The sequence below is a fragment of the Sander lucioperca genome, chromosome 23, assembly GCF_008315115.2.
Source record: "Sander lucioperca isolate FBNREF2018 chromosome 23, SLUC_FBN_1.2, whole genome shotgun sequence".
NCBI classification, from domain to species: domain Eukaryota; kingdom Metazoa; phylum Chordata; class Actinopteri; order Perciformes; family Percidae; genus Sander; species Sander lucioperca.
Window position 1 is genome coordinate 2,033,161 of NC_050195.1, and position 15,644 is coordinate 2,048,804.

Sequence of the window (15,644 nt, forward strand, 5' to 3'; positions counted from 1 at the left end):
TAAGTAATGACAACAAAACTGTCGGCGTGTCCACATGATACAAGCCTTAAGTAACCGCGCACTGCCCCCACGTCCCCTTCACACAGTTGCTAGTAGCCAAGGAGGACACAGAGGATTTTCAAAACATGATGGACTCTTCTGAAGAAATAATTATCTTCACTCGAGTTTCTGCGCGGGAAAGTCACCGGACGACACAATCTTCTGAACACAGCCATACTGAGAAATACAGAGAGAGTTGTGTGGAGCTGATAGTCTTAATTAGCTTTGTAGCAACTCATTTGGCAATGGCTTGAATGTAACGGACGTTCATTAATATCAAAAAGTTATGCACTAAAGCTTTAATCAACCAATGATTCTGCTCTTTAAAATGACCTTGCCTGCTGGGAACAGTCATTCTGGAAACCGTTTACTACACATCAGTTTAAATGATGACAAAAAACAATTTTTTAAGGATGAATTTTGAGCCAGTACTGATGGGTTGGAACACTTTATGAATGAAACTGAGGGAAACTAATAATCCCTCAGGGTGAAGTAGGTACATTACATAACATGTCATTTAGCTGACGCTTTTATCCAAAGCGACTTACAATTGCTACATACGTCAGAGGCCGCACACCTCTGGAGCAACTATGGGTTAAGTGTCTTGTTCAGGGACACATTGGTTGATGTGTCGCAGTGGGAATTGAACCCATGTGTCATATCCACTGCGCCATCACCACCCACCCAGGTACAGCAAAGAAAGTAATGGGATTCAGCTGAGGGAAAAATAGCTGTATAGTATTAACACAAAACAGAATAAAATAAGCCAAAAAAATATAATAAAAACAGTAAATCAAAGAAATGGATGGAGTATAAACAATTATATCACATTAAAAGTAACATATTGATTGATAGTGTTACATACAGATGTAACAGCTTTTATTTACAGCTTGATAATTAAGTGTGACTAAGGCCTTCCTGTATGAATGTGTCAACAGCTAAGCCTTCCCTAACTTGTCATTTACATGAAACTAACATAATCCCATATGACTATGGCCTACTTGGATCACCAGAGAGATTGTGTGTACAGTGTGGCATGGTGTGCTCCGGACCGGAGGGTCTTGGAGCCTCTTCCGAAAATAGAAAGCGGGAAGCTGGTAGGTGAGCGGGCAAGCAGCATGGCAATAGTGACGAGAATGCCGTATGTGCATGACTCACTGAAACACAGATGGTGGGTTGGAAACATGGGGCTACAGAATGCTCGTCTGTCACACAGTAGCGTGTTAGGGGCCCTCCATCTACCCTAGCAGGCCTCAAACTAGTAAGTGGCACCAATGATCTCTCTTCCCATAAGGCCTGTGGGGGTCAACATCTCCTTCTGGATAACAAGCACAGAAGTCTGAGATGAAGCCCTACAGTATGAACTCCAATTCCAATTCCCCGAGTCTGACCTAAATAACAAGACCCTGCAGAGATATGTGTTGTGATGCTGTGCCAGGCATTGCTCTGTGTGATGGAGGCCACACCTGTCATCCTCCCATCAGAGATATGATACCGAAATAGACCAGGAGCTGGAAGGTGTTCAACATTTCCTGGGTACCATGAGTGTGGGGGGGTGGGGAGCAAACAGCATGTAGGTTAATCTCGGTATACTCACATGGAGTCCAGTTTGGAGGGAAAACCCGTTACAGAGGGTGTGGGAGATAGCTGAATATTTGTTTAATAGCAGTGTCAAGAAAAGCTTGTCAGCCAATAGGGCATGTGTGCAAAGGGAATTTTTTTTTTTTTAAATGTAATTTTTAATTTAAATTTGATTACTTAATGTGTAATTTTTAAATTCAACCAGTTTACAGTAGGCCTATAATTAGTTTAGAAATATCACAATCAAACTCAAATTTATGATTTTGTATTTCATATGGCGTTAATTAGCCTATAATATGAGGTCCTGTCACTGTCTTTTTGTAATTCTTATTAAATATGAACAACTTTCGTCCATTTTCATGTGAAGCATGAATAAGCAGAAAGCATGGGATGGGCGCTGATAGTTTCAGTGTCAAGCAACTCACAACGAATACGTGACTTCCGGTCACTGCTTTCAAAGTAAAAGTCAGTGACGCACTTTACATTTTCCTGGCAGGCTATATTTTTGCTGACATGACGTCCGGTAGTTAATTTCCATGGTTGTTAGCCTATTCGTATTCTTATCTGAATTTAATATGAGGTGCTACACTATGGTGCTACAATGTCAATGTCTTTTACATGGGTGCGATAGAAATTTATTTTGGCATCTCGCTACTTATTGCCCCCCTTCACCGATAAATGTTGCCTTTATTTTGAAGGCCACGTATCCTAACTTCCTGCCCCTGACTCTCTTGGCGCAGCTCGCCATCGGTCATCATGCCTCACTCTCAAACAACAGAGAAACGCAGCAGCGGCTTTTACTCACAAAGGCGAATCCAGTAATCACGCATGCCGAGCAGCGCGCTGTACAAACACTGAAGTAACGTCATGAAAGCTGCGAGTCCACTGAGCCGAGATGAGATGGCAGGAGGAGACCTCTCTCCCTCTTTTCCTTCTTCACTCTGACGATATTGGATCTTATGTCAGGATGTGGACGCGCCTTGATCGCACCCCCCCGCCCCACGCAAACACTTTTTAGCTCATTCAGCACTGGGTGGGACAGTCCCGTTCACAGTCCTCCAGAAAACTTTACTGCAATGGCTCTATAACTTTCCCTTCTAACTTCTCAAGCGTCTGTGTTGCCCAGTAGTGTTTTTGAACGCAACTGGACATAGGCCTACAGGCTATTAAATTGTCATCTCTGTAAATTATAGCCTATCGGTTTTTAATGATTTTGTATTGAATAGGAATTTTCTTTTTATAATTTATTTTTTTTAAAGGTATTTGTAATGCATTAGTTCAACAACATAATTAAACTCAAAATAATTAGATGGAAAACAGAAATAAATGAAAACATTTGAGAAAACACAATATAGATGCTTTAATCCACTCCTATTCTAAGATATTTAGTCTTACAAAAAACACACATTATGTAGTGTGCATGTAATTTTAATGTAAACTCAGATATAATTTTCATATCATTAAACCTGTCAGATTTCCAGAAATATTCCAGAGGACATGGCCTCAGTACTCCAAATGGTAACTGTAACCCTGCTTAATAAATAACTCAAGTTATTGTCTGATACATAGTCAGGAGTACAATAATACTTTTTTAAAGTACTTTTTTCACATTTTGTGTGTCTTTGGGTGATGCTGAAACTATAAATCAATTTCAAAATTCTGGAACTCACACAGTGAGCCAATCTAACTGAAACTAAATATAAAATAAAGTTTAAAACTACACAATGATAAACTGCCTTTTTGATTCTCAGTACATTCAATACAGCTGGAGTGACTGTCTCACTAACTTTAAAACCCATATGCACAAAAGTATCCAGCCAAACAGAAGATGTGAACGATAAACTCAGTCTAATGACTGCCACCTTGTGGTTAAGTAAAGTGTGGTATAGTTGAGCATTTTCATACCCAGGGGACAAGGATTTAATACAGGTTTGCATCTTGTTATTGCATGCAATGCTTATATTTAAGAATAACATTGATATTTATGTAGTTTTACAATGGGGATTGATGGAGTTATGATGTTTTTGTAGAGATCATTGTGTACTTACATGACATTAACACCAATTTAGATCTGTATCTTATCCTTTTTATCTTGTTAGAAATCAGCAGACAGATTACATGGCAACATGCAATAATAACTTGATTGTACTTCACACAGGGGGTGACTTTGCTTTGAATGCATCACTCTCTGTTCACAGATGGCCAAATCCCCAGTAACTGACGGCAGCAGCATGAAACAAAGATCAGTGTTCTCAGACCTAATGCTGCCACAGGGCCCTTTCACCTCAAGTCCTCCTCAAACCCACTTTGAGAGGGGACCTTCTCAAAACTCAAAGGGAACCCTTGAGCAGCAATTTTCTTTGCTGATATGACTTGAGTCATCCTGACATATAAAAAAACAATTTATGGCTTGCTCTTGGACATTTGCGTGGGCTGATGAAGGTGTGAGGTGAGATTTGGATGAGGGCTGGACTTTGATTTCGATTCCACCTAGACTTTAGTGGTCTATAGTATCCCTGCCACTTATAATTATCACACTGGGAAATCCAAAGATATTTATTCCCACAAGCTCTCTCAGAACAGAACTCTTGGAAAAGTGCCAGTGATGATGACAGCGATTGTTAATTGGGTCAAGTTGTCTGGTAGTTTTAACATCCCCCCACTCACACAGCTACTGTAGAAAGAAATGGCAGAAGTGCAGTGCTGTGTTACACTGAGCCCCTGGGGGCAGTGTTGTACAGCCTTTATTTAAGCACTGTACTATAGACAGAGCTGGGAATACACATGAGCTCAGTAAGTGTGCTTTTATAAGATTACTATTCCAGACTAAAAAGAGCATATTGAGGTTTATTTTTATTATTAGTTTTGTATATTCTTTGCCTGTGTAATTAGCATTACAGCCAGGATGTATGAAATTATATACAACATACAGTACCTTTGATTAATGTTAGGTGTGGGATCTTAAGAGGATATGAAATAGGACGTCTTCTTGCAGTCCTATTTTTATGAAGCTTTTTAGTTAGATTATTCCTAGCTGTTTTCTAACACCTCTTCTTGTTCCTCATTATGGTTTTAAAGTAAAATGAAAAGCTTGAAACGGCAACAATGCCTTTTTAAACAAATTTTAAATATATCAGTACATTTTATTTCTAGGTAGATAGATACTGTAGATAGATAGATAGATAGATAGATAGATAGATAGATAGATAGATAGATTGAATGATAAATAAATATTGGACAAAGCACAGAGTGAGTTCCAATCATTCATTCATCATTCACAAGCTTCAGCTACACAACAAATAGATAAGTGTGCCCAAAGCTGCATCAGAAACTAAATGAAGAGGTGTTCCACTAAGTGTTTGACAAGACCATCAGCAAAATGAGCAACAAGCATGCCTCAAAAGCTTACTTAAGGAATGCATTATTGAGCACAACGCCTCTGTTCGGGGCCGTAGGAAATTCACAGCCATTGAATTAAACATTGTCCTGTACCCTATTACAGAAGCTAAAGCCACTCTTTTCAGCCAATCTCTGGGAAAATGAGGCTGGATAATTGACATCAGGTCAGTGAGCCTGGGAAGCTGAGGGTGAGAGGAAGAAAAAAAGAAACTATGGCGCAATTCCCAGACTTAAGATCTGTGTGTATACTCTTTCTAATTGAAGGTCAATTATTTGTCTTCGTCGAAAAAACAGGTTGATTTACCCACACACCTAAGAGGCTGACAAAGGGAAAGACAAAAGCAGAGTGAAAAGGTGATGATTATGTTACTGGAGACGACGCGGGGCTGAGGAGCCAGGGCTTAGAGGCAGTAAAATCCTCACATTAACCGATTGCTATGGATTTTCCCAAGCTGTAAAAGAGGATCTGCTCCAAATTGTGTTAAACTGATCCAAAGAAGCTGATGTCTATAGGCCAACATGTCTGTCCGATGTAGTGGTAATATGTGTGTGAGTGACTGTGTGGGTTGGTTTGTGTGTGTGTGTGTGCGTGGGCACAGACTGAGGCAAGCAATAGCAGCCACAGCCACTTGACGTTCAAAGAGAAGAGATCAAAGGACAGCCCCTTATTTTGGTCTCCTTCCTCAGGATTAAACCGATCATCAATAATAATGGGCTGGAGCAGCGCAGTGGGCCAACTGGGGGGGGGGGCATGAGCAGAAGCTGATAGGTCTCTCACCTGTCTGTGAGTGTGTGTGATAACTTGGTGCTTTGCCGCAGGGACAAGTGGGAGCAGAAACCATAAGCGCAGGGCTGTTTTTCTGGAGCTGCTGCCTGAACCATCCGTCTAAAGCATCATACAATATTTACCACAACAACGTCTTCACTTCTCACTTTGGGCTCCCAGAAGAGTCCCTGTGAAAGGAATTTATGTGTGTGTATGTGTGTGTGTGAGTGTTTGCATGCATGCTTCTCCTGCATTGTGGAAAAACAGAAAGAAGCTGTGACTGTTTACTTGGCAGGAAGTCACAGTACCATCAGTTATGTTTAGTTTACATGTGAGAACAAAGAAAGAGAATGTTTTAAATGTCTATAATAAATATGGGGGTTATATATAATGCACACTGCTCATATGAGCTAGTTTAACTATTACTGCACATTCTAGCATTTAATTACCTTAAATGACTTTGGCTGGCTAATGGGATCAGTTTGTTTTTATTTTTTAGTCACTTCTGAAATATTTACTGCAGAGTCAGATATGTAAGAACTTTCAGAAAAATCTTAGTAATACTTATAACTTGTTGTGTTCAAAACACCCCATGAGGGGGGTACCCTGCAATCACAATCCAAAGAGAGAAAAGGACAGTTCAAGCACTGTTTTTATTCTCTCCTTTGGATAAATAAGGACTTTTATATTGCATAATGACATGTTTATTCCATATGCGAAATCTCTATCTTCTTCCTTACACAAAAAGCTCCCTTTTTTTATACTGGTGCCCTGTCTGCATTCCATAAATAAATAAATCATATATGTATTGGACGTAAATGAGGCTTTAAATATGCAGAAGAGCAGGGCCGTATTAATTAGCCTAAATTTATAGTTTGCATTAATTTATGAGTACAGCATCACTTTACAGTATGTCTATACTAGCAGTTGCAGCATGAGCTAGGTATTCATACAGTAAGCTGTTTGTTCACTGTCAGTCAGATGTTCTGTACTGCTCCTCCTCCCCACATTTAAACATTTCAACATGCAAAAAACTTTACATCACAGATAAATATAAAATAATTAGATTTTTTTTTTTTGGGGGGGGCTAAAGATCAAGAAGCATCAATTCATGTTTACTGGTGGTAATTAAAGGGTCCGAGACCACCTGCGATCCCTGTATTTCACATACTGCATGAACAGTGTGTAAAAGTCAGAAAATGGTAATTATGTTAACTCCCACATAACCTGAACGTGGCGGTTGTGCGCGTATTGAGAGAGTGAGACGGGCAAAATGTACGACTGAGATCTTTTCCTTCTCTCCTTCCAATCTCCCTCTCTTCCTCTCCTCTTCAATCACAGCCTTTCTCCAGGAAGAGAAGGAGAGGTGGCTAATTAATTACAGTGACTGACGACTCAGCAGTAAAGATCTAAGGAGGTGATGAATTGTGCAGTAGTACAATTTTGACAGTAATCTGAGGCAATCCCCTACCTTCACACTAGCAACCGCGGTGAACTACTCTCCACATTGACTCATAATATATCACTCGAACCCACTCTCCCTGTCACGTCTGTTTGAGCCACAGTTACAGCTGATTCCGAGACACAATAAGGTCGGCAGAAAATTAAGGTCAAGGGTCACAAGAAGACGACAGCCAATCACAGAGAGCTGTGGATTGCTCTCAATTGGAAGCAGCAGCATAATGTTGGATTATCAGCGACCACACATCACTAATATCTCTTCTCTGTACTTCCACAACGCCCACTCATCATGTGACAAACTCAGGTGCCAAAAATGGATGTTCATTAAATTGCAAACAGCTGTGACGCTACTGCTGCAGACATGTGCGCTACATAACACACACGCATGCACACACAGACACCTCTGCTTAGTCACCTTTTTTAACTTGAGAATGATTTAAAGGGGTTATCTTTACATTATCAGAAAATGATTACAGGTCAAGACAGTTCCATCTACAAAGCGTGTGAGAGACACAAGACAGCTGGGAGTAAGAGAAAGAAAGGCTGCCTGTATCATGTTTACTACTAGTGTTATGTAGCACTTCAGAGCAGCTGTCTGGCTTCGAACACCAGAGTTTAGTTCCTACAACACCTCACCTGATAAATGGTCTTCATTATCTCTTCCTTCCTCAGGGAAAGGCGCTCCGAATGTCCCTCTCTTGATTCTATCCTTTTATAGATCACTAACTACCACTACACAATAGAACAATCAACTGAATCCACTATTGCCTTTAATCGTGTTGTTACCCTGAATTGTCAATAGATAGATAGATAATACTGGCATGCAACTTCATATTTTGACAAATTTCATTAGAGAATACTTGTAGGGAGTCAGTTGCAGCGAGTCTTAAACAGGATTAAATAAATGTTTTCTCAGAATCAGTTTTAAGCCCCTTGATATGATTGAACTAGTTATGCCATTCTTCCAATTTGGAGTTAATGTGTTTGATTAGCTGACTGCAACCTTGTCGGCTAGGTTTCAGAAAATGCTGTCTTTTAATTGGCATCATTAAAAAGGAATGGAGGAGAAAGCCAGTGTGCGTCAGGCAATGGTGACTCAACGTGCAAAATGTAGGGGAATGACGTTTGGATTTGCTGTAGGAAACATAGAAGCACCCAATGTTGGGTGCCAGCACTACTCAGCATCAATACTGCATGCAGCCATAATGCTGGAAAGCCAAGCGCTCCAGACCATGAGGCACACAAGAGGGCTAAAATAAGATCCAGCAGCCAGTGAGCTTACAGCTTGAATAAGCTCTTATGTGGGAAAAACAGTTCTGCATTCATCATATTGTATCGGAGAAAAAAAAGTGGGTCAGATGGATAATAATGCAGAGGGTTTAGGTCTGCGTTTGCAAAGTGAAACTTTTCCCTGATCAGCTAACCAAGGAAACCCTTTCCTTTATGATAAATAGGACTGTTTTTTAACAGAAGAGAATTAGAAATGAAAGAATTTGATTTGATGGCCCTTGATCCAAAATGTAATCTGTATACAAGTATAAATCTCTCTCTGCGCTAACTGCAGTAACAATTTATTTTTTGTTGCTGTTGACACTATACACACGTTGCATAACTTAGACTCACAGCACATTAATAATACACATGTATCAATTTATAATGTGCTATGGATTATGTATGTTCACACATGTTCATCAGTCTGTGTGTGTTGCAGGTTCCCACCGACCTGTGCTGCTCTGGATGGTTCTGACGGTTGTGGTGGTGTGCGGGGGTGAGTTGTTCCTCCTGATGCCCACCGTGACGCCTCTCTCCTCCTCTTCCTGCGAGCAGCCTTTCTCTATGGCACGCACATAGCTGTGGCTCCGCATGCGGAAGCAGCTGGGCATGGGCAGATCCAGGGCATCCACCGCCTGCGACTCCATTTCACTGAACACTGACTCACACACTGCCTCGATCTGCCCGTTCACCTCCACCTCGCTCACCTGTGAAAGAGGGGACACGCAGACATACAGCACGTGCACGCAAACACCCAGACGAAGAAACCCATACAGAAGTGTACAAGCACAGGGGAAAATGAAAAATAAAAATGCACAGGTGCACCCCAGCAGTGTGTGAGACAAAGGAGAAGGGATTATACATTACAGAAGCAAAAGCCAGGGAAGCGTCTCTCTGCTGTAAGATTCAATGGTACAGAGCTATTTCACTGATTAAAGCTTCAGTAGGCAGGAATTTTATGTACAAACACACTTAAATTACAAATTATGTGCTCCAATAAGAAAGCTCCAGAAGAAAGTGTTCCCATAATCTGATGCAGGCTCATTCACCATATACCCCAAAATTAATTCTGTTGCTTGATACTGACACTTCTTCGCTCACGGAGAAATACCAAATGTATGGTTGGTCTTTTAAACTAGATCCCAAGAAGCCTCTTACTGACAAAAGTTCTTCTGACTGAAATCCATTAAGAACAAGCAATCCGAATATGAATTTGCAGTGAACAATGTTTATAGACCAATTTGGTTAAGCAAGACTAGTCATGCTGTTAAACGTCAGCATACTGGATTCAAATTAAACACGTCACATCACATAATTGCTGAGTATTTTGTGCCAAATTGATCAAACTTTTACCTCCACACTGCCTTGTGAAGCTTTAAGCCATGTATAGAAATGTACATATACTGAAAAAAGGAATATATTCTAGAAAACTAAAAGAACATCCAAGGAGTGCAGAGGGGAAGGAATCACTGTAGGATACAACTTCAAAGGGCTGTACAACAGAGTGAAATACTACAAGTGTAGTTATTAAAGGTGAGAATTAGGAAGTGTGAAAGCTAGGACTACTGGGAGTTGAGATGTGATACGAGGAAATCTAACTACACTTGCATCATCAGCTAGTGCAGTTTGGGTTTCAAAACAGGGTCTAAAGCGAAAAACAAACACTTATTAAAAAGCTCTTGCGGGAAGGAGTTGTGTTACAGATTGGGTTGTGTGAGGGCAGATAACATGAAGCTCCATTCAATTCCTTGACGTTGCCCTTGTTCAGCCAGTCCAATAACAGAGCTGAACAAAGGAATGGGATGTGGCTAGGGACTAACGTGTTTGGTGTTTGTCAGTGAAGAGAGTTACAGTCAGACAAGTGTGAGTATATACTGTAGAGCTTGGAGTCAGAAAGGTTTGTGGACCTCTATTCAATCCACTGATGGTGGAAGCCTCTGTTTTGTGTGTCAGTTCACACTCTATGTGCATACATGTCAAACATGAGAGTGAGTGAGTGAGTGAGTGAGATAGAGAGCCTATCAGCACCTTTTTTTTAATTCATTGGCATTTTTGTAGATGCCATGTCCAGTGTGTCATTCTCCTCTGGGCCTGCTCCATGCCAGGACTTGAAGGGACGTCACAAGGGTCCATCATTCAGCTGGCGAGGCAAAGTGTTGCCGCTGGGCTTCGCAGGGGAGTACAAATCCCCGTTACCCGAGGCCAAAAGGTAAGCAAAACTTCCCTGTCACTCCAAATAATGTAGAGTATGAAGCCATGCTCAAAATCCAAAATGACTAACAGCTAAATTTGCAGCATCTATGACAATAACCTCCATCTGCCAATTCTTCGATATTTTCAATAACTATCAAATCAAGGCGAATGCCCATTATCATTTGGAACCAATCACAATTTCAATTATTCAAAGAAATGTATATGGCTGTATGTTAATTCTTGTTTTTCATCTCTTAAATAGCAGATGCCATGTTGAAGAGAACATTTTTAGCCTGTCATTTTGCATCACAAAGTATGCCTAAGCAGAAGGAGCATATTAGGGTAAAGGAGGGGATTGGGGGGGGTTCTGTTTAATTAGCCAATCTGAATACGCCTGTAATCATCTGAGCTCCAGAAAACAGCATGCAGACATATACACTAATTGGGAGATTGGGGGTTTTCGTACTATTCATACTTTGCCGGATGGTGACCTGATTGTTATTTCAGGCCTTAGGACGGCTACGGATGGGAGGTCCTCCCCCCTGCACAACCGTATTGGACATAGCAGTGGAGGTACAGGGGGTGTATGGGCAGACGGCATAGAGGCACGGACCCCTGGGTGCCACTAACCTGGCTGATGGTGCTCATGGCTCTCATGTAGCTCTCATTTCGCGAGCGGAATTTAGGCGAGGCCAGCAGCCCTGCTGGGTCCAAGCTGTCCAGACTCCTATTGATGGAAACCTCACTCACCGCCCGCAGGTAGCTATGACTCCGGATCTGCAGCTTGGGCGAGTGCTCTGTGGAAATCCTGCCGCAAGAGAGGGAAGGAGAAAAAAAAAGGGGGGGGGACAAGAAAAGAAGAAGAAAAAAAAAAAAGCTTAGTAAAAAGGTAAGAGAAAAGCGAGATAGAGGAGATAAAGGAGCAGGGGAAAACAGAAGGAGAGATAAAGCGATGAAAAGAGAGTGAGAGAAGGTATTTGCAAAGTACTTGGCAATGTTGAATGAACCCAAAGATACAGATCAATCCACAATTGCTTCAGGAGACACCCTTATCTAATCAACAAGCGCAGTAGTATTGAGAAACACTGGCAGTAGCTTAGGTAGTCTGTCCTTGAAGAACCTTGTAAGCTCGTTGTAAAACACTTAACGGTGAGAACAATCACATACATATGTCAGAAGAGGAACTGTGTGTGTCTGTGAGGTATACTTAATCTAACACCAATTAAATAAAAACAGATATAGCAGACACATTAATCAAGATGAAATACACACATGCACAAACACATCCCCATTTCCATGGAAGATGAATAGGTGTCTCATTAGCTCTCACCCTCCTCCAATCTGATCACTCAGCATGCATCACGCCTATGTGTTTGTGTGTGTATGTGTATGTGAAAAAGTGTGTGTGTAGGTTATGTAGCATTTGGATGCCAGCTAAACAATTCATTAATCAGGGGATATGAAACCTAAAAAGCTGACTCTCTTTCCTCTTGATGAACGTCATGGCCTAGTAAACCAACATCCAGAAAACAAAGTGCACAGAGAGAAATGATTACAATTCAGATTAAAACATCTATTCTCAAATCAACTGTGAGGAGTAAGATCCAATATCCCCTTTATTTCACACTCTCTCTCATGTTCACTTGTGAGTAACACACACACAGAGACAGAGAGACACAGAGACACACAGACACACACACACACACACACACACAAATTGTGCGTTTCACTATCTTTGTGGGGACCCGTCATTGATATAATGCATTCCCTAGCCCCTTACCCTAACCCCAACAATCACAACTAAATGCCTAACCTTAACCCTTACTGTAACCTAATTCTAAAACCAAGTATTAACCCTGAAACAGCCCTTTAAAGTTGTGGGGTCCAGCATTTTGGCCCCACAAAACTGTCGGGATCCCACAAGTATACTGGACTCCTGGTTTTTGGACCCCACGAATATAGTTAAACAAGAACACACACACGCACGCGCACACACGCACGCGCACACACACACACACACACACACACACACACACACACACACACACACACACACACACACACACACACACCTCTTTTATGACGCTCTGCCTCCAGGTCAGGTCTGCTTTAATTATGTATTTCCACCTTAAAATAGAGTGTGGTTAGCAAAGCAAACTAGTTTACTCATTCTTGGATGGAAGAATGGAAGGGAGAGGACAGAGGAGCGAGCCAGTGTAATGGAAGGACATTTAATTTGAAATGTAAACATGAGCTATTGAGATGGGAATGAAGGTGATGATTTTGGAAAAACAGTTACTAATTTTAAAATACATCTCCATACATCTCCAGGCTTTTTAATATTGAGCAGAATCCACTGAAAGCTACTGCATCAAAGCATTCAGTGGTTACTCATGCTTGCTAGTTCGTTTTATCAACACAGTTCATTCTTTTTTAATCTGACGTTTCCCATCAAAGTGCTTTGTAGGAACACTGTGCTTTTAATGCATATTTAAGCCAGTGTTTCATAATATTTACAATTTTCTTGCTGGGGATCAATACTCTTATGGGTCAAATGAGAAGGTACATAATTCAACCCAAGGAAAAAAAACTATCTAATTGTACATCTTAAACCTCAGAGATTGGTATGAATCATCTGTATCAGCTGCCTGTAGTCTGTGACTGTGCATGATGCACAGAGGAATCAAGTCAAGGAAGAATCTACCCACACCATTATCTCTATCTACATCTCTTGATTTCCCTGTTGGGCTGATTATCGGCAGAACCAATGATGTCTTTTGTGGCAACTTGAATGGTAGACCTAGCCTGTAATCAGTACCACCTAAAGGGGGGAGGGGTTCAGCCTGTCCCAGGGTGTCCCTCTATGGAACAAGTGACATTAATGAACACATGTTCCACTCTGCCAGTCAAGGATCAGGACTGGCTAAAGCCATCTGTTGATTTCTACAGCATTACTGACTGTTCACATAACCATGGATCTGTTTTTTTTCCCGTTTGACTTCTTCCCCATCTTCTCAATCATCTCACTTAGTCCCCTTGCTTGCTTCACCTTGTCTTCAGAGTCAGTTGTTCCCTCCTGCTTCCTCATTTGAGAAGTAATCTTGGTCCAAATTCACTATCCTCCGTTTCCTTTTACCTTCTCCTCGTTCCCCCTCCTCTTAGTCACTGACTAAGTCTTGAGTGATGACTGTGGTTGGAGGGATGGAAGGACAGAAAGATGGAGATGTGATTACTGCAACCCATTATTCAGGATGTCTGTTCTTGCTGAGACATAAAAAAATAAACATGATAAAATCTAGGCCAGGAATAAATGAATTTGCGGCAAAGAGAAAGATGACTGTTAGTGACTGAGGGAGAGAAGAAAGGATGTATTTTTCTCCTGAGCTTGTTTGTCTGCAAGGAATAATCCCAGTCATTTAAATGCATGCTTTATCTATCTGTGTTTTAATAAGAAGGAAGGTTAGCATTGGGTGAGAGTAACAAATCATACAACTTCTCAGGAGAAATTCTTCACTAGTCAAGGACACAATGGTCAAAAAATGGGCTCTGAAACATATGGAACAACAAAGCTGATTACTGAATCACTGCGGAGTGTAACACAGACTTGTGCCAACTCCCAAAAGCACAGTGTGAAAAGACGTCAGTTGCTCCCTCCTCATTCTCTATCTCCAATGTGCAGCACTGCAGCTTGGTTTGTTCCACTGGGTTCCATCAGATGATGATGCCATTCCCCGGGCCAAATTCAAGTCATTAGTGGGCCCCAAGCTGGGCCACTTGCACTTCCATAAGATTGTGTGTGTGTGTGTGTGTGTTTGTGCAACCAGTAACAATGACTGAGCACCCACTGGTGTTCTTCTCTTCTCTCTATATTACACAGCTAATCAGTCACAGCCCCGTGCTGCAACATAACACTTGTGTCCCCTATTCTTTCAGTGTTTTAAAGGTCCAGTGTGTAACGTGTTTGGTTGTTCATTATCAAAATCTGTGTTGCCCGTTCACAAACTTGTCCTTTTTCATGAATATTTACCACCACCATCAATTCCAAGTATTCCTTTTGGCTTGAAATTTTACATTTGCATTTGCATGAACTGGGGTAGACGCTCCATATTCATGCGCCATCTTGAAATACGTTAGCCAGTAAGGGACATACAGGACATACTGCTCTGCCTTTCGCATTTTCGCTGTCACATGATAAACTCACAGGTGCTGCTAATGCTGCTAATAGGTATCGTAGCTTCCCGGCACCGGCAAGTTTGAAGAAGGAAACATGGAGGACCACACGTATTCAAAATCCAAATTTCAGGAACAGGAGTCTTCTTCTTCGCCCAGAAAAAGAAAAATGATATTGAAAAGAGCAAGAGACCGGCTTTTTGAAGCGTGGAGGCTACCGTAGCTGTAATACGTACTTTGAACTGCGTGGCGAAAGAGAGTTGATTGTGATATATGATCTCAACGCTAGATGGAAGAAATTCCTACACATTGGACCTTTAAGGCAGTATAATGGAAATTATTATTATATATTATTATTATTATTATTATTATTATTATATTATTAAGAAACAAAACTACTGTATGTCCATGCATGATTACTGAAATTTAAACCAAGAAGTTGGTCTGTAAAAAGGCATTGGTGTTTTTTTTTTGTTTTTGTTAAACCTGTGTGATGGTTCTTCCTCCAATGAACTTCTTTTTGCCAATGTTGAGGCAATCCCGATATCAGCAATGAACTTGTTCAGTGCAATGTTAATATGATTCATTGGAATATGAGTCATGTTAACAGGAAAAAAAACAAGTTCTATGACACCAACATTTCCAATTAATTAATTATGGATGACATTCTTCTTGCTCCCAATTTGTAATTCTGAAATTGGGAATGGTCTATTATTTCAGAAAGAGATGTTAGCTCAAGTTAACTTATGTGGACTTAATTGGG

General features: G+C 40.9%; 1 protein-coding gene across 7 annotated transcripts in view; it reads right to left on the reverse strand.

Moving 5' to 3' along the window:
• The window catches only part of dlgap1b (discs, large (Drosophila) homolog-associated protein 1b), a 93,077-nt gene that overhangs the window by 23,447 nt on the left and 53,986 nt on the right, over positions 1-15,644 (reverse strand). For 6 of the 7 annotated variants that reach the window (XM_031304895.2, XM_031304893.2, XM_035998099.1 and 3 more), the window contains 2 exons: positions 11,342-11,519; positions 8,970-9,225 (listed from right to left, as the gene is read on the reverse strand). In XM_031304895.2, coding sequence (XP_031160755.1) covers positions 8,970-9,225; positions 11,342-11,519 — 434 coding nt within the window. The remainder of the gene's footprint in view (positions 1-8,969; positions 9,226-11,341; positions 11,520-15,644) is intronic. The other variant, XM_031304894.2, reaches the window with a different exon arrangement.